The following is an 18360-nucleotide window of genomic DNA, read 5'->3' as shown; positions in this document are numbered from 1 at the left end:
GAAGTCTCGCTTGAAGCATAAGTCCAGGCACCGTGCTCCGACAACATCAACGTCGGCCCTGGTGACTGCTCCCCAGCCCTTGCCTCCGCTGCTGTTCACTTCACTGGGACTATCCGGTCTCTCCCACTCAGTTCTGTGCACACCAGAACACCTGTCCCCCTTGACTGCTATGGCTGAGCTGATGCTCCCATTTGCTGGCTCCACACCGCGGCCCGCACTGGCGGCTACTGTTGGTCCTCTGTCCCCAGCTGAGGAGCCTTTCCTATTGATGGACCACCTTCCATTGCCTCCCGCTGCTACAACGGTTCCGCCTCTGCCGGAATCAGACTCGGACTGACTCTTTGATGCGGATCCTGCCTTCTCGCCAGCCCATTGCCACCCCAGATGGCAGCCCTACCCACCAGCTTCCAGGCAATTTGCCAACCCATGATTTGCCTACCCGTCAACGCTCTCCATCCACCGCCTACAGTGCTCATTCGGACATCCTTGCTCCGCCCGATCTGCTCATGCCACAGGCGTTGCCGGAACTGTAGGCCCTGTAGGTCTCTACTGGTGCCTCTTCCTCACCCAACTACGCACTCATCCCTCCCTCTCTCTTGCCTCCAGCCGACCATGCTCAATATCAGGCCCTTCTTCATGTAGCCACTGTCCTCAACCTTCCCATGGAGGATGTCCAGGACCCACAGGACCAGTTCCTGGGTAGTCTTCAGCTTCCAGGTCCTCCTCATACTACCTTACCCATTCCTAATGCCATCCTTCAGCCTCCACAGGCAGTCTGGCATACAGTGGCTTCCTGCATCTACTCCTAAGCGGGCTGAATGCCACTACTCTGTGCTGCCCAAGGATATGGACTTTCTCTTTCAACACCTGCTTCTGAATTCCCTGGTGGCCATGGAGCGTGTCCCCTAACAACACCTTCACTCCATCCCCCCGACCAGGCAGCCAAAAAACTTGACCTTATCGGATGTAAGGTTCACTCTTCTGTGGGCCTCCAATTCCGTATCATCAGTTACCAAGCTATCCTGGCCAAGTATGATTCCCGTTCATATACCAAGCTCAGAGTTCCTCGACTTCCTTCCCCTGGAGAAACAACAGGACTTTCAGTCGCTCATGGATGTTTCATTTCAAACTGCAGAGGACGCCACAGCTACCACCTCCTGATCGCTGGCCTCTGGGGTGGTGCTCCATTGCGACTCATAGCTACAATCCAGTGGCTTCCCTAAGAAGGTCCGGACTCCCTTTGAAGACCTTCCCTTCGATAACCACAAACTTTTCAGCGACAAGACTGATAAGTCCCTTCACTCCCTAAAAGACTCCAGAGCCACCCTCTGATCCCTGGGCCTCTACACCCCTGCCCAACTTGTAGGCAAAACCAATCCTCCTTCTGCCCCACCCCCGAAAAACATACCAATCTTACCCCCAATGCTAACCTGAGCAACCTCACCGCCATCTGCGGCAGTCTACCACCTCTACCGCTTCTATGTTCACCCACCGTTCCTCTAGACAAAACTTTTGACTCCTTCACAGAGAACCGCATGTGATGGGTTCCCTGCAGGGTGCCACCTGGAACTGAGGTACCACTGAGCCCTCCTGATCCAATAGCTTGGGCTCCCTCTCACACTACTTCTGTGACAAGCTGCAAAGCCTTCCAGTCTGCACTTTCACCAACATTCACACAAGTGGGGATACACCCACATGCAGTTACACGCAAGCTCTCTAATCACCAGCTTCCCAGCCTAGGACCCCTGAGCAGTACTGTCTGGCCCTTGTCAAATCTGGCCAGTATATGGGTTTAATATCCGGTCCACCTCTCCCTCAATATGAAGAGACAAATGCACACTTGTGGGGTAACCAAGCAGAGATTTTCTCCAAGCTCTCCAGTCAAAGCTCACTGATTTAGGCATTTTGGAGAGTGCATGTGGAAAGCCACATGGCCCAGGGCCTCTGATTGCTTAGGGAAGTGAGAATGCCCATCAATGTCCTCAAACTCCACACCATTTGCCTGGCCTGCAACTCCTCTACTGCTCTGTCCAACTGCTCTCCAACAACATGGCGATGGTCATATATGTCAACAAGCAGAGTGGGGCCCACAAAATCCCAACTTTTGCATTGCATCTATTCTTTGGCACATAGCCTGTGAATATCGGTTATGTAAATCTATGTAGAACAATACACTACTTTACCATGGGGTGGAACAACATGAACGAAAAAGCAGTTTTTAAAATGTAGAAAATACTGGGTTTTGGGAAAGAGCAGTCCAAGGAGACCATGTGATACCTGCAATAGACGTATGTTTTGGTAAAGGTACGTTCAGGCTATAGGTGCCCTCTTCAGGTACTGAAAACTGCAAGGTTTATCTGAAAAGTCATGTTTTAAATGAACGCGTGGGTTGAGAGACTTAGGCTGAATATGTGATTAGGGCAAGTGACTGCACATGGGTAGCTGCAAAGGCAAGATGTCAGTACTAGATTCCCGTGTACACTTTAGGTTGCTTTTAAAAAAATTTTTTTGAAGTGTTAAAGAAATAAAATATTGTTCCCAAGACTGACTTTTTTCTAAAAATGTTAGATTTCTCACTGATGACAGGAGTAAGAATCGTGAAATTAAATGGCTCCAGGCAGCCGGTGCGTTTGGCAGAGCAGCTCGCTCTTCAATGAAGCCATGGAGGGCACGCGGGTGGGGGAGAGGGAGTTGAGGGGAGCCCCCCCGCGTGCACTGGCATTCGGGTGTGGGGGGGGTTGTGGGGAGCCCCCCCCTGCCCTGGCACTCGGCTGGTAGTCGGGTGGGGGAGGGGCAGCCTGAGCCAGGAGCAGCTGCAGCCGACGCCATTTTACGCTTCCGGCCCCGACTTCCGCCCCCCCACCCCGCGCGCTCCGTCCGGGGTGGGAGGGGTAGAGGGCCGGCCCCGGAGGGAGGGGCGAGGGCGGCGGGACTCGGCTGCCTCCGTCCCCTGCCTGCTCGGAAATAGCCGAGCTGAGCCCGAGCGCCCTGCCCCCCTCCTCCTTCCCCCACAGCAAAATGGCGGCGCGTGGAGTCCCTGGGAGCCAGTGAGTGACTCGGCTTCTCCTCCCCGCCGCCGCCGCCGCCGCCGCCACAGGCTCATTTGCATTGATCAGCCGCCCCCTCCCCCCGCCCGGATCCCAGGCCGGCCCCTCTCCCCCCGCCCGGCCCCCCATCAATCATCAATCAGCACCGAGTGGATCAATCAATGGTCGGGAGGAGGCGGCGGCGGCGGCTGCTGCTGTTAATGAACAATGTGTGAGAGCTGCGCCGAGCTGCTGGAGGTGTTAAATGAGAGTAAGTGCGGCCGCCCCCTCGCCCGGCCGGGACCCCCCGCCGGGGTATAACGGCCTTCCCGCCCGGCTGGGCCTCCTGGAGAGCGGGGGTGGGCTGAGGAGACCCCTCCGTACGGGGAAGGGACCATCCGTCTGGCTGGGCCCCGGGCGGGGTCACAACTCTCCCCGCCTGGGCCCCTCAGTGCAGCGAGGTCGCGCCTCCTTGTAACGCTCCTGGGCCTCCCCCAAGGGCCCCTCCCGGGGCCGCCTAGTCCGCTCCTTCCATCGCGGCCTGGGAAGCCGCAGCGAGGCCTAGCGCTGCCGGGCGAAGAGCTGGCTGCGAGCTGCTCCCGTGGCTGAGGAGCTGGAGGCCAGGCCTGGGCAGGGTCCCTGTGAGCAGGCAAGGCGGCTCTGGTTGGGCGGATGATCCGCCCCCCCACCCTTAGAGTGAGGTCCTCGGCTGGGCAACAGTCTTGTGTCGCTATTTTCAGACGGGGCTGGCTGCGGAGGACCCGGCCCTGACACGCGTCTGTCCCTGCTTTGAAACGGTTTCTTGGGCCGGCGAGCTCCCTGGTGTTTCAGATCTTGAGACATGGCTCTTGCCTCCTTCCAAAGTTTCCGCATCACAAGTGGGAGTTACCTTGGGGGGGCCCCCCGCACGCTTGCAGCCCTGGGGGGTAGGCCCTTCACCCCAGCCCAATCCGGTACAAAGCATCTTTCACCTGTGCAGCAGGCCTTGGGCATCTCTTGGAACCGGTTCTAGCTAAGCTGTCGGGGGCAGGCCCAGTATCTCTTCCGTGTTTTGTAATGTTGTGTACGTAGGCAGTGCTTAATAAATAAACCAACTTCATCAAATACCTTTGGTATGGAGATGCTGGGTCGTTTAATAAACATATCTGTCTAAATCTGTGACTAGAAGCAAGTTTGAAAAGGTTTACATTTAATAAATGCCATTTAGATATTAATGTATACACAGTTTAGAGGCAGATCTTACTGTGATGGAGTGAAATGTAGAGCATTTTACAAGTACTGCCTTAGGACTCATTTCCTTTTTAACTCCTGAGAAGCCTGATCACAGAGGTTGTTCAGTTTTAAAATACATACATACGTATCTGTCTCTGTTTACATGTGTTTTAGTGCCCCCTTTTTTCTTGCTGTAAACCCTTGCAACTTAGCTATGATCAACATCACTATTTTTGAGAAATATTTTAGTTATAAACCCAAGTGTCAGTAGGCCTGACGGCCTGGAGACATGAGTAAATCAGATTACAAATTAACCTCAGGCAACTCTTGATTGTTAAAATCACTTTACTAGCTGGTTTGGTCAAGTTTGTAATTTTAACATCATGTTTTGAGCAGTGCATGTTTTGCATTGTTTACTTATGTTAATCATTATTATCCTGAGACACAAGGAGGGTGAGGTAATGTCTTTTATTAGACCAACTTCAGCTCTGTTTAAGCTTGAAAGCTTCTCTTACCAACAGAAGTTGGTCCAATAAAAGATATTACCTCACCCACCTTGTGTGTCTTTCTAATATCTGGGACCAACAGGGCTACAACAATTCTGCATACATATGCTATCCTATCATCCCTCCCCCAGTACAATATTTGGGGTGGAGAGTAGGGCAAAATTTGATAAAATGTAGATTGTGTGTTTGATCTGCCAGTTTATTTCAAACAGCTGATCTTTAACAGATTGACTGTAGGACTAGTTCAGTTATCAGTGGTGTATTAGTCTGATAACTTTATTGGAAGAGAGAATTCATTTGGTAGTGGCCTGATGGCTTCAATGTATAAGTTTAATAAAGATTGGTATGTTGAATGTTGATTTAACATTGAATGTTAATGTTTTAGGCTGGAATAAAACATACATTTCAATGTGTGAAGCCTAGTGTTACTTGATTTCTATAATTAATCTAGTTTGGAAACCATTTTTTAATTGGGGTTCAGATAATTTGATGATTAATTAAAGATAAGTGTTTGATGTATGCCTTTGCTTTTTAAGAGTGGCTTATCTGTAAATAGGGTAGTAGGTTCTCGATATATTAATGATGTGATTTTGCTATTCTTAAATTTGAAAAGGGAAGATGACTTTGGTAGTTAATTTCCTGGGGAAAATTATGCTTCACTGTTGTCTTACATTTAACCTCTATAAACTCTGTTCAAACAACATAAAAAGCCTGTCTTAAACGCACAGAAACAATGTCATTTGTAATAAGGCTGAATATAATTTTTTGTGTTTAGACGTTAAAATACTGGTGGTGCAATATATAAGCTACCTGGAAAACCTAAATGTAATAGAGTGAATTAAAGAGGGAGTCTTAGCTTTATTATTAATATCTTGATTTGTATAGCTTTACTTTAGAGCCCTTGCGTTATTTACATGAATTTTTAATTTACGTGCACCAAAAAAATCATTGCACTCCTCATTTTGAAAAATCATCATAAGAATGATGCCCAAAATGTGTGAGCCAGAGACTCCTAGCAATTTTCTTTCCTGTCTGCTGAGCATTTGGGGTTGCCGCTTAACTGTACTAAAACTACTGAATTAGTATCTTGACAGAGATCCAAGAATGTAAACTGAAGTTCAATGGCATCATCTTGCTTCACTGTTAGAGGGCAGTTATTATACATCATAACCTCCATGCAAAAATACTTCTGCCTTTTGTCTTTATTTACTTAAAAATTCATGATGTAATTATCTGGAATTGTTTGTATTACAGGAGATTCAACAGAGAAACAGACTGCTGAGCCTCGATGCTCTGTTGAGAGCACATAGGAATTCCCTTTTTTGTTCATAGAGCCGTGCCTGCTTTGGGAAGGACAGAAAGATGAATTTTACCAATTTAGGGTCTGATAGTGCAAATACTTATGCACAAGCTTATCTTTAAGCACATTAGTAGTCCTGTTTGACTTCAGTGTGATAAAGCATGTGCATAAGTGTTTGCAGGATTGGAGCCCCAGTCCAGCAATGACCTCTATATTGGTACAGGGATCTGTCTGCACAGAGAGCGCTCATTGCAGGATGTCAGGTCCTTAGGCTTGATTCTGTAACCTTTAGCATTTGTCAATGGGTCTACACATGAGTAAATACTACTCAGTTTGAGTAAATGTAGCAATATGGGGCCCATAATTTAAAAAAAATTGTAATTTTTCATGAACGGTACTGATCAGCGTAATTATTTTTTAAAATACAAAGCTTAAGTGCTACATTTAAGCATGTCAAACTTAGCTGTGTAATACCCTGTTTTGCTAGGCATTGTACACACATTTTGAAATAAATGGTCCCTGCTTCAAAGAGCTTATGAGCCTAGAAACATGTGCATACTTGGTATACATTTACAGCATGTGGTGTGATAACACTTACAGCTGCTATGTTGTATACTGTGACTGTGTACCAACTCTCTGGAGAAAACAGAAAATGTTGTACGTGCATACTCCTAAGGATTCATGTGGGTACCAGACTAAAAATGGTAAATATTCCAAGAGTTAAGAATGGAATATATTTATAAGTCTTGCATCTTTAAAAAAACAAAACAAACTTATGAGTTGTGCATACAGAGTGTAGTGACTTTTTATAAACTCCAATGGCTGTCTTTCTTATTCGGCAAACATTACAAAGGCCTGTTCTTGGTTACTCTTGTCACTGGTCAGGGCTTGCTGCACCTTTGACTTCTTCTCACATCTGAGTGCACCCCTTCAGGTAACTGGCCTGTTGTCTTTATCTGGCCTCCTTCCCTGCAGTTGCTGCTTCTCTCTCTCTCTCCCCTGTTCTTTAGGGGTTATCTTTTGATTAGTTCCAAAATTATTTGTTTCCCCATTGTCTCTTGAATCTGCTTAAACCAATTTATGTGGCCAACCGGGGGTCAGGGATAGACTTCACAGCAGTTGCTATTAACTAATTGTCTCCCTTCCTGCATAGATAGTAACCCCTCCCCTGTCTTGTAATCATATTCCAAACAGCACAATAACTAGCAAACAGATGGGCATATCATAAAATATTTACAGGCAGCTTCATGTCCTTCAGAATTCTCAGATGGTCTGCAAAATTTGTTACAAAATAAATTGATGCATTTTTAAACTAGAAACCTATCAAACACTTGAAACCAACTTCAGGGGTTTTGCTAGTTTTTATAACTTAGGTACTGAAGACAGCTGGTTTGGCCTTCTATCAAATACTCTTGAAGGGATATAATACATATCTAGTAATGCATGAGGACTAGACCTTCCTGGAGGATGAGGCAATCCTAGTAACATTCTGTGTGCAGTGAAACCTCCTTTTACTGAACCTTTAACACAGTAAAACTGTACTTACAATTAAGTAGAACAAAAATCCCAAATTTTTCCAGTACACTTAATGTTTAATTTTCTGTTACGGGAAAAAAATATCACTAAGGCTATGTCTACACTGGCAATTGAGCAACAAAACTTGTCATTCAGAGGTGCTAAACCTGCCCTGCCCCACTGGAAAGACAAAAGTTTTGCTGCGGCAAGTGTCAGTGTGAACAGCGTGTTGTCAGCAGGAGCGCTCTTCTGTCTACAATGCGAACGCTGTTCAGTGTGGGTGGAGGAAATTTGTTGCTAGAAGTGCCGACAAACAGCGGCTACGCTGCCTGACTCGTAGTGACACGGCTGTGTTGCTAAAAGCTGTGTAGTGTGGACAAAGTCTGAAAAGGATTTCATGGTACTTAGTTGGTTTCTCTGGGTTGTATATCACTAACACCTAACTATTTTAATCTCAACCTGTTTTCTCACATTTAGTGTGGTAAATACTGTTCCAGTGACCTGTTTGTGGATATTGAACACATTTCCTTTCAAACCAATAATATGAAAAAATTAAAATACTGAAAATACAGAGTACTTGTTTTGCAACTGTTGTAGGCAGAATCCTGCTACACCTCTCCTAGTCATTCAGTGGTTATCATTAAATTTGGAAGTTAATGATCTTACTTGTCTAGAGCCAGCCTTTGTAGTTTTGGAGAGGCCTGTAAAACATTTTGCTGTATCTATTGTGGCCAAATTAAATCGTTTCCTGTCCACCATTATCACGTCTCTATGTGCAGAACCTTCCAGAAGATTGTGGGGTGGATTTGTTGGGATAACTGACTCACTTTTATATAAAAAGTGTGTTAGTGCAACTGTGGGAGAAGTGGAGCCCTGCTGCTTGTTTCTTTTAAAAACTAGCAATCAATTTACATAGCCGTGAAAACATAAGGTAGGTATTCTTTGTAAGGGGCCAGGCTAGCAATTTTTAAAAAATGAAAATAGGTTCTTTACATTAGTAGGTTTCAGAGCGGTAGCCGTGTTAGTCTGTATCAGCAAAAAGAATCATAGAATATCGGGGTTGGAAGGGACCTCAGGAGGTCATCTAGTTCAACCCCCTGCTCAAAAGCAGGAACAATCCCCAATTAAATCATCCCAGCCAGGGCTTTGTCAAGCCTGACCTTAAAAACTTCTAAGGAAGGAGATTCTACCACCTCCCTAGGTAACGCATTCCAGTGTTTCACCACCCTCCTAGTGAAAAAGTTTTTCCTAATATCCAACCTAAACCTCCCCCACTGCAACTTGAGACCATTACTCCTTGTCCTGTCCTCTTCTACCACTGAGAATAGTCTAGAACCATCCTCTCTGGAACCACCTCTCAGGTAGTTGAAAGCAGCTATCAAATCCCCCCTCATTCTTCTCTTCTGCAGACTAAACAATCCCAGTTCCCTCAGCCTCTCCTCATAAGTCATGTATTCCAGACCCCTAATCATTTTTGTTGCCCTTCGCTGGACTCTTTCCAATTTATCCACATCCTTCTTGTAGTGTGGGGCCCAAAACTGGACACAGTACTCCAGATGAGGCCTCACCAATGTCGAATAGAGGGGGACGATCACGTCCCTCGATCTGCTCGCTATGCCCCTACTTACACATCCCAAAATGCCATTGGCCTTCTTGGCAACAAGGGCACACTGCTGACTCATATCCAGCTTCTCGTCCACTGTCACCCCTAGGTCCTTTTCCGCAGAACTGCTGCCTAGCCATTCGGTCCCTAGTCTGTAGCTGTGCATTGGGTTCTTCCGTCCTAAGTGCAGGACCCTGCACTTATCCTTATTGAACCTCATCAGATTTCTTTTGGCCCAATCCTCCAATTTGTCTAGGTCCCTCTGTATCCTATCCCTGCCCTCCAGCGTATCTACCACTCCTCCCAGTTTAGTATCATCCGCAAATTTGCTGAGAGTGCAATCCACACCATCCTCCAGATCATTTATGAAGATAGAAGGATGAAGTGGGTTTTAGCCTATGAAAGCATATGCGCTAATAAATTTGTTAGTCTCTAAGGTGCCACAAGTACTCCTTGTTCTTTTTACATTAATAGATCCCTCTCCAGGGGTTGCTTGTGACTGTGAGCTTTGTAGAGCCTGGCTCTGAGTAGGTGACAATAACCAGGAAAGAAGAAGAAACATAAAAGTAAAATGGCAAGAGAGACCCCCTCCCCCTTAATAAAACTGACATAATAAACGAAAACAATAACTTTAAAAAGCAAAAACTAAGGTGAGAGTAAAAGATAATGTCTAAACTTTCACGTTAATGTTTGTAATTGTAAAGCACTTTGAAGATGAAAAGCACTCTATAATTGGTAAGAATTCTAGCTTAAAGAGGTTTCCAAAATTAGAAAGCTGCCTTAGTTTTTTGTAAAAAGAAAAGGAGGACTTGTGGCACTTTAGAGATTAACAAATTTATTTGAGATAAGGTTTCGTGAGCATTTACTGAATGCATCCGATGAAGTGAGCTATAGCTCACGAAAGCTTATGCTCAAATAAATTTGTTAGTCTCTGAGGTGCCACAAGTCCTCCTTTTTGCAGATACAGACTAACACGGCTGCTACTCTGAAACCTGTCATTAATTTTTTGTGCATGCAACTTTCAGAATTTGCCATTATTTGGTCTTATCTAAAATAACACTGTTTTTTCTTTTGTCCTGAAATTTGTCTGAGTTATACTACTGAAGATAGGTCTTTCCCATTACACAAACCAGTCTATTATTAATGCTGAAGATTAGTTACGTAAATCCAATTCTACTCAGTTTTATCGTGTTATGAACCAAATCAAGCAGTTACTACAACCTTTCTCTTGTATATAATGAGTATTATGATTTAATCTTGAGATACATTTCTTATAGTAGAAAATGGTATTGGGGAAATCACATTATAGCAGTGACTCTCAAACTTCTTCATGTTGTGGATCTTTTTAAGATAGAAGTATTTTGATGGGCCACCTTCTTTCCATATACCTGATCATGATTCTGCACAGTCTCTACAGTAACAGCCCTTCTTGGTTACATGAGTAAATTATTCAAATAGAATTAAGGAGACAAGATAAAATAGCTTTAATATTATTATGGATGTCCCTTTGTCACTTCTGCTAGTGTTGAACTTGAGACCAAATAATTTCCTGTATAGGAAAGTTCCCACTCAAGAAGTTTTCTTCCAACTTTTTGTGGGGTGTTTGATTTTCACTCTGTTTAACAAGAAGTGGGTTTGGTGTCTTTAAACTTGTGGATGTTCCAAGCAGATCCTGAGACATGTGCCAGGTGTGTTGTGCTTCCATAAAAGTTCCTGACCATTCAGCTCATTACAACATTGATTCCTGTAAGACAGTGGTGGGCAACCTGCGGCCCGTCAGGGTAATCTGCTGGCCAGCCACCAGACAGTTTGTTTACATTTCCAGACAGTGGTTCACCGTTCCCGGCAATGGGAGCTGCGGGAAGCAGTGGCCAGTTTGTTGTAAACAAACTGTCTGGCGGCCCGTCAGCGGATTACCCTGACAGGCTGCCTGCGGACCGCAGGTTGCCCACCACTGCTGTAAGAGTTCTGCTGCTTCAACATCTCCCTGATGTTATGAGTGGTTGTCTGTCTGATTTAGAGTAGGATGGGCAGGGTGGATTGATTTAATGGAAAACGATTTAAGTCAGCAAGTAGGCAACCTTAAATTAATTGTTTTTAATTGTATTTTGCACTGGTACCTTTTAGTTATTTTCCTAAAGAGCGATTTATACATATTAGCTGATAGCCATTAAAACCTATTATTTACAACTACATTTAGCCTTCATGCAAATTTTGGTACTACTTTTTACTAACCAGGAGGCTACACTATATCTATATAAATTTATTTAAGCATCTACTTAGCTTAACTTACATTATTCAGATTCTTAATTTTTCCATCTTTTATTATGTTAGAAGATGGTGAATGATGCAGCTCTTATTTACTAAGCAATGCTTAATTTTTTACTTGAGATTTGTGTCAGCCTCCTGGGATGAAAATTTGTATCAGCCATTTGGCATTTAAAACTAACAAAAGTAGTAGTATCTGCAGTTGATGAATTAAACTGATTGTTTCTAGTCACCATGCCCTTCAAAATTTTAGAAGTAGTAGAACTCATCTTCTCAGATCCAGTTTTCATTCATAGATTGGAAGAGGAAAACGAGCTCTTCTGCTTTTTCATCCCCCATTTGGGTTCTTTACTTTGAACTAAAGGAGGACTTCGAAAAAAGAAAAAAGGTGCCACAAGTACTCCTTTTCTTTTTGCAATTACAGACTAACACGGCTCCTACTCTGAAACCTAGTTTGAACTAGTCATTGAATTGAACTAGCTGAATAAGCTGAAAAGAAAATAGTCTCTCCGCACCTGCAGAGGAGGCTATTGCTGTAAAAAGCTGGTTTAGAACTCCAACTCTGGTTCCAGGTGCCTAGCCAGGAATTTCCACCAGTTCAGTGGCCTGATTTTCTTTAAAATTTGGTAGCAAACATATACTGCTTAATATTTTTTTGTATTTAATGATTATAGTAAGTTATGCCTTAATATAGGTTGTCACTTTCAAATTTAATTTTAAATGTTTAGTTTTAAAATTTTAACCTGTAGAACATAATTCTAATTCTTAAGAACATAAGAATGGTCATGCTGGGTCACACCAATGGGCTGTCTAGCTCAGTATTCTGTCTCTGACGGTGGCTAGTGCCAGATACTTTAGAGTCAATGAACAGAACAGGGCAAGCATTGAGTGATCCAATCCCTATCGTCCAGTCCCAGCTTCTGGCAGTCAGAGGTTTAGGGACACCTTGGACCATGGGGTTGTGTCCTTGACCATCTTGGCTAATAGCTATTGATGGATCTATCCTCCAGGAACTTACCTAATTCTTTTTTCAATCCAGTTTTACTTTTGGTCTTCACAGCATCCCCGGGCATCAAATTCTACAGGTTGACTGTATGTGTGTGTGTGTGTGGGGGGGGGGGCGGGGGGTGAGAAGTATCTGCCTCTGTGATTCTCCTTTCTTGTTTTTTTAAGTTGCTACCCCTTTCTTTCCTATATTTTCTACCCTGTATATGTAGTTCCCGCTTTCTCTTTTTTATTTTTCCCTGATCTGTGGCCTACCTTGTTCATAGTTCTTCTCTTGTCTGTCCTCTCTTTCAGAGTTTTCTTTTATTTTTCTATGTGTATGTTTTTCCTTTGCCTCGCTTTCTCTCCTAATTTCTGTGCTCTCCCCATTCTTCATTCTATCCCCCGGCTTCCTGTTTTATTCCTGGCTATGTTCTACTTAAAATAATTCCACCTAGAACTGCCCTCTTTCATGGTAGCTGCCATTTCCAGTTGTTCTTAGTAGGACAGAGGACACAGACTACTTGCTTAACTCTCCCTGAAAACATTGTGAGGCTGTGGCCGTTTTGAAAGAAGGCATTTTACCTGAGGGCAGCTATGATCTCAGTCCAGCTGAGAATCATTGGAGGTGGCACCAGTTTTGAAATTTTTCTGGAGGAGGAGATTTTTATATACCAGCCTCCGCTGATATCTAAACTTTCAGTTTCAAAAACTAATGGCAGAAAAATAAACAAAACTTAATCCTATATATGTATTTTGAAAGGCTACCTGTTGCACCAGATCTCCTCAGCAGATGGTAGGAGGGGGAAACAAGGTGTATATGTGGAAGTGTGAGTGGAACAGGAAGCGGGGGGAACTGGTGTGTTGCATGTGTGCAAGGGAGTGTGAGATACAAGGAGGAGGGAGAAGTTGGATGGTATGTGCTGTGAAATGTAGGGAGGTGCAAGAGTTGGGGGATTTTTGGAGGACAGGAGCTAAGGAGAAACTGGGATCTGCAGTGCAGCTGGTTTGCACTGTGGCAATGCAAAGTAGTTGTAAATGCCAGCGATCTGGCAAGTATGTTCTGCTGCTTTGTGCTGCTCCAGAGTGACATAAAACAGCTATACAGTATACTGGTGAATATTGCCATAAAAATTAATATAAAAAAATTAATACTTCATATAATCAGATCATTACATTGTATGGTAATATTTTCATTGGGCTTCTTGTTTGCTATTCGCGTATGACGTTTTTAATACAAAAAAAATTGTTAAGATAGAGTTAAGAGTTGAGAATATATATCAGAAATTTAGTAAAATATCTTACAGGGATGTAGCAGTTAGCTCTATCCCAAGTATTATGTATGCATGAAATGCAGAGTTAGGATTTAATTTAAAGGAAGTTCAAACATGAATTTCCGATGAAGTGGGCTCTAGCCCACAAAAGCTTATTTCCAAATAAATTTGTGAGTCTCTGAGGTGTCACAAGGACTCCTCATTGTTTTTGCTGTTACAGACTAACACGGCTACGACTCTGAAACCTGTCAAACATGTTACTGAAATATATAGTTAAGGCACCCAAACAACCCCAATGCTACCATATGTGGAAATGGCAGAGGTGCTTAATGACTTCTTTGTTTTGGTTTTCACCAAGAAGGTTGGTGGCGATTGGACGTCTAACATAGTGAATGCTAGTGAAAATGAGGTAGGATCAGAGTCTAAAATAGGGAAAGAACAAGTTAAAAATTACTTAGACAAGTTAGATGTCTTCAAATCACCAGGGCCTCATGAAATGCAGCCTAGAATAATTAAGGAGCTGACTGAGGAGATATCTGAGCCATTAGCAATTATCTTTGAAAAGTCATGGAAGATGGGGGACATTTCAGAATACTGGAAAAGGAGAAATATAGTGCCCTTCTATAAAAAGGGAAATAAGGACACCTGGACAACAGACCAGTCAGCTTAACTTCTATAACCGGAAAGATAATGGAGCAAATAAATAAGCAATCAATTTGCAAACACCTAGAAGATAATAAGGTGATAAATAACAGTCACCATGGATTTTCAAGAACAAATCGTGTCAAACCAACCTGAAAGCTTTCTTTGACAGGGTAACAAGCCTTGTGGATGCGGGGAAGCAGATGATGTGGTATATCTTGACTTTAGTAAGGCTTTTGATATGGTCTCGCATGACCTTCTCATAAACAAACTAGGGAAGTACAACTTAAATGGAGCTACTATAAGGTGGGTGCATAACTGGTTGGAAACTCGTTCCCAGAAAGTAGTTATCAGTGGTTCACAATCATGCTGGAAGGGCATAACGAGTGGGGTCATCCAGGGATCGGTTCTGGGTCCAGTTCTGTTCAATATCTTCATCAATGATTTAGATAATGGCATAGAGACTACACTTATAAAGTTTGCGGATGATACCAAGCTGGGAGGGGTTGCAAGTGCTTGGGAGGATAGGATTAAAATTCAAAATGATCTGGACAAACTGGAGAAATAGTCTGAAGTAAATAGGATGAAAGTCAATAAGGACAAATGCAAAGCACTCCATTTAGGAAGGAACAATCAGTTGCACACATACAAAATGGGAAATGACTGCCTAGGAGTACTGCAGAAAGGGATCTGGGCGTCGTAGTGGATCACAAGCTAAATATGAGTTAACAGTGTAATGCTGTTGCAAAAAAAGAAAACATCATTCTAGGATGTATTATCAGGAGAATTGTAAGGAAGACATGCGAAGTAATTCTTCCGCTCTACTCCGCGCTGATTAGGCCTCAACTGGAGTACTGTGTCCAGTTCTGGGTGCCACATTTTAGGAAAGATGTGGACAAACTGGAGGAAGTCCAGAGAAGAGTAACAAAAATGATTAAAGGTCTAGAAAACATGACGTATGAGGGAAGATTGAAAAAATTGGGTTTATTAGTCTGGAGAAGAGAAGACTGAGGGGATGTGATAAGTTTTCAAGTACATAAAAGGTTGTTACAAGGAGGAGGGAGAAAAATTGTTCTTAACCTCTGAGGATAGGACAAGAAGCAGGGGCTTAAATTTCAGCAAGGGCAGTTTAGGTTGGACATTAGGAAAAACCTCCTGTCAAAGTGGTTAAGCACTGGAATAAATTGCCTAGGGAGGTTGTGGAATCTCCATCATTGGGGACTTAAGAGCAGGTTGGACAAACAACTGTCAGGGATGGTCTAGATAATACTTAGTCCTGCCTTGAGTGCAGGGGACTGGACTAGATGACCTCTCAAGGTCCCTTCCAGTTCTGTGATTCTTTTTAGTGATGTGATGGGGGTTGAGGGCTGGTAATCTATGTCTTTAAAAATCAGCTTAATCTCATTTGGGACCACAAATACTGAAATGCATTAATCATATGGCTGTTGCATTGTGTCACTACAGGGAAGAATTATAGTTGTTCGGGTGTATTCACTGTACATTTCCATACTTCAACATGCGTCTATAACATTTGAGTTTGAAATAGAGAATATATTTTCACTATGGTTTTTATATATATTGGATAGTACTTTGTGTATAATCTGTTTCCCATGTCATTTGCATGGATCGTTCACACAGCAATATGGAAGAGTGAGACTTTTTAAGTAGGTAGGAAAATCTGAGTGTAATATCACAAAAGTTTGCAGGAGGATATGGGGGCACGTATAATACCTGAAACTACTTACATTGACAACATGAAGTTGACAGTGTCCTTTTAGAATTCAATACTTCTGCTCCTGTGAGGGCTGAGATAGCTGCCAATGCCCAAGTCTTAAACATTTAAGAATTCCTCTAACAAAAAACGGGAAGAGAACCTTAATACGTCTCATATTTTTAAAGGGACGGGAAAAAAGCAGAGTTTAGTTTTCAACTTTTCAGGCCTTTCTTATATACCAGAGAAAGATCTTTGCCAACACAGTGCCTACATTTGTGTTTGTTTACCATCAATAACAAAAGAGAGAAAACAAATTAAAATAAATAGTTTTCAATTTATGTGTATACGTACAAAACATGTGCTGCCTGAAGGCCTGTCCAGTTCACTGCTTGAACAAGACTGTAATTCTGTATGCACAACACAATTATATGTATGCTCTGAGGCCGATGTTATTGCCTTTATGCTTTTTAACATAGCTCACAATTTTCAGTTCTCTCTATTCAGTCTGTATATAAAAAGGAAGACATAATTTTTTTTACAGTTTTCTATCTTGTAGGTAGGTAGGTTCTGTCCCTGCATAAATATTAATTTATCGGTATAGCTTAATCACTAGCTTCCGTATATTCAAAATTGCTGTCATCGCAATTTAACATCTTTAAAATTGTAATGTCTCTTTAATATCTACATTTGTGTTTTGTTTATTTGACTGTTTTGTGATTGTTTACGTTCTTCTAGGTTTATAATAATTTTTTTAAATGAATGTTTTTAACTACAATTTGATTTTGCACTTGTGTAGTGAGTAGAGTGACCAGGTCTCCGATTTTTGTCCGGAACACCTGGTCTAAAAGGGACCCTAGCGGCACCGCCAGTCGGGCCGTTAAAAGTTTACCTGTCCTGGGGCACCCTGCTGTGCCCTGGAAGCGGACAGCAGGTCCAGCTCCTAGTGGGGGGAGCCACGGGGCTCTGCATGCTGCCCCTGTCTGAAGCACTGGCTTTGTTCCCAGCCAGTGGGAACTGGGGGGGGCTTGCGGGTGAGAGCAGTGCGTGCCGTGGAGTCTCCTGCCCCCTCCCCTCTGCCTAGGAGCCAGACCTACTGGCTGCTTCCGGGGTGCAGCACGGAGCCAGGACAGGTAGCACCGTGGTGATGCAGACTGGGAGCTGCCCAAGGTAAGCCGGTGCTCCAACCCTCCAGCCCTGAGCCCCCCCAAACCCGGAGCCCTCTCCTGCAGCCCAAACCCCTCATCCCTGGCCCCACCCCAAAGCCCCCAGCCCAGAGCCTGTACCCCCTTCTGCATCCCAACCTCCTGCCCCAGCCCTGAGTCCCCCCAGGCCTGGAGCCCCCTTCTGTACTCGAAACCCCTCATCCCCGGGCCCAGCCCAGAGCCCTCACTCCCTCCTGCACCTCAACCCTCTGCCCCAGCGCAGAGCCCACTCCCACACCCTAAAACCCACATCCCCAGCCCCACCCCAGAGCCCTCACCTCCTCCTGCACCCCTGCCTCAACCCGCAGCCCTCTCCTGCAGTCCGAATCCCTCGGCCCCAGCCTGGAGCTCCCTCCTGCACCCAGAGCCAGCAGCCCCAGCCCAGAGCCCTCACCCCTCCCACACACCAACCCCCTGCCTCAGCCTGCAGCCCCCTCCTGCATTCTGAATCCCTTGGCCCCACCCCCCATCCTGGAGCCCCGTCCTGCACCCCAAACACCTCATCCCGCACCCCCAGTGGGAACCCTCACCCCCTCCTACACCCAAACTCCCTGCCCCAGCCTGGAGCCGTCTCCCGCACCCTGAACCCCTAATTTCTGGCCCCACTCCAGAGCCTGCACCCCCATTTAGAGCCCTCACCCCCCCGCACTCCTGCTCCAGCCCAGTGAAAGTGAGGGGAGGTTAGAGTGAGCCACTGAGGGAGGGAGACTGTAGTGAGTGGGGGTGGGGCCTCAGGGAAGGGGGGGCTCGGAGAAGGGGCAGGGCTAGGGTGTTCAGTTTTGTGCCAATAGAAAGTTGGCAACCCTAGCGGTGAGTGACCTTTAGATATAAGATACCCTGCATGATGGTTGTCCTTGAGGTCTAATTACAATCTGTTCTCTTCGCCCTGAAATTCTTGCTATAAATGTATTTATAATCTGAGCTTCATTTGTTTACACTTGGAATTATACATTCTCCTCTTCTAGTTGATTTAAATTTCTCATCTTTTGCAGTCTCTTAGTACCCTGCAGGTTTTTAAATGTCCTTTTCTTGACATGGAAACTCATGGTGGTTTTTTTAGTACTATAGTGTATATCAGCTATTCATGTTATTATGGAGAGGTCTGATTGTGGTG

General features: G+C 44.4%; 1 protein-coding gene across 11 annotated transcripts in view; it reads left to right on the top strand.

Moving 5' to 3' along the window:
- The first annotated feature begins 2982 nt into the window (after window positions 1-2982).
- Window positions 2983-18360, top strand: part of USP34 (ubiquitin specific peptidase 34) — a 266198-nt gene continuing 250820 nt past the window's right edge. For 9 of the 11 annotated variants that reach the window (XM_073339379.1, XM_073339385.1, XM_073339383.1 and 6 more), the window contains exon 1: window positions 2984-3297. In XM_073339379.1, the coding sequence (XP_073195480.1) occupies window positions 3255-3297 (43 nt within the window). In that variant the 5' untranslated portion in view covers window positions 2984-3254. Of the gene's footprint in view, window positions 3298-18360 lie in introns of all 11 variants that reach the window. The other 2 variants (XM_073339388.1, XM_073339389.1) reach the window with 1 other exon arrangement.

Source organism: Lepidochelys kempii, chromosome 3 (genome assembly GCF_965140265.1).
Source record: "Lepidochelys kempii isolate rLepKem1 chromosome 3, rLepKem1.hap2, whole genome shotgun sequence".
NCBI classification, from domain to species: domain Eukaryota; kingdom Metazoa; phylum Chordata; order Testudines; family Cheloniidae; genus Lepidochelys; species Lepidochelys kempii.
Note: the sequence above shows the minus strand (reverse complement) of the source record. Positions and strands in the feature narration are given on the sequence as shown.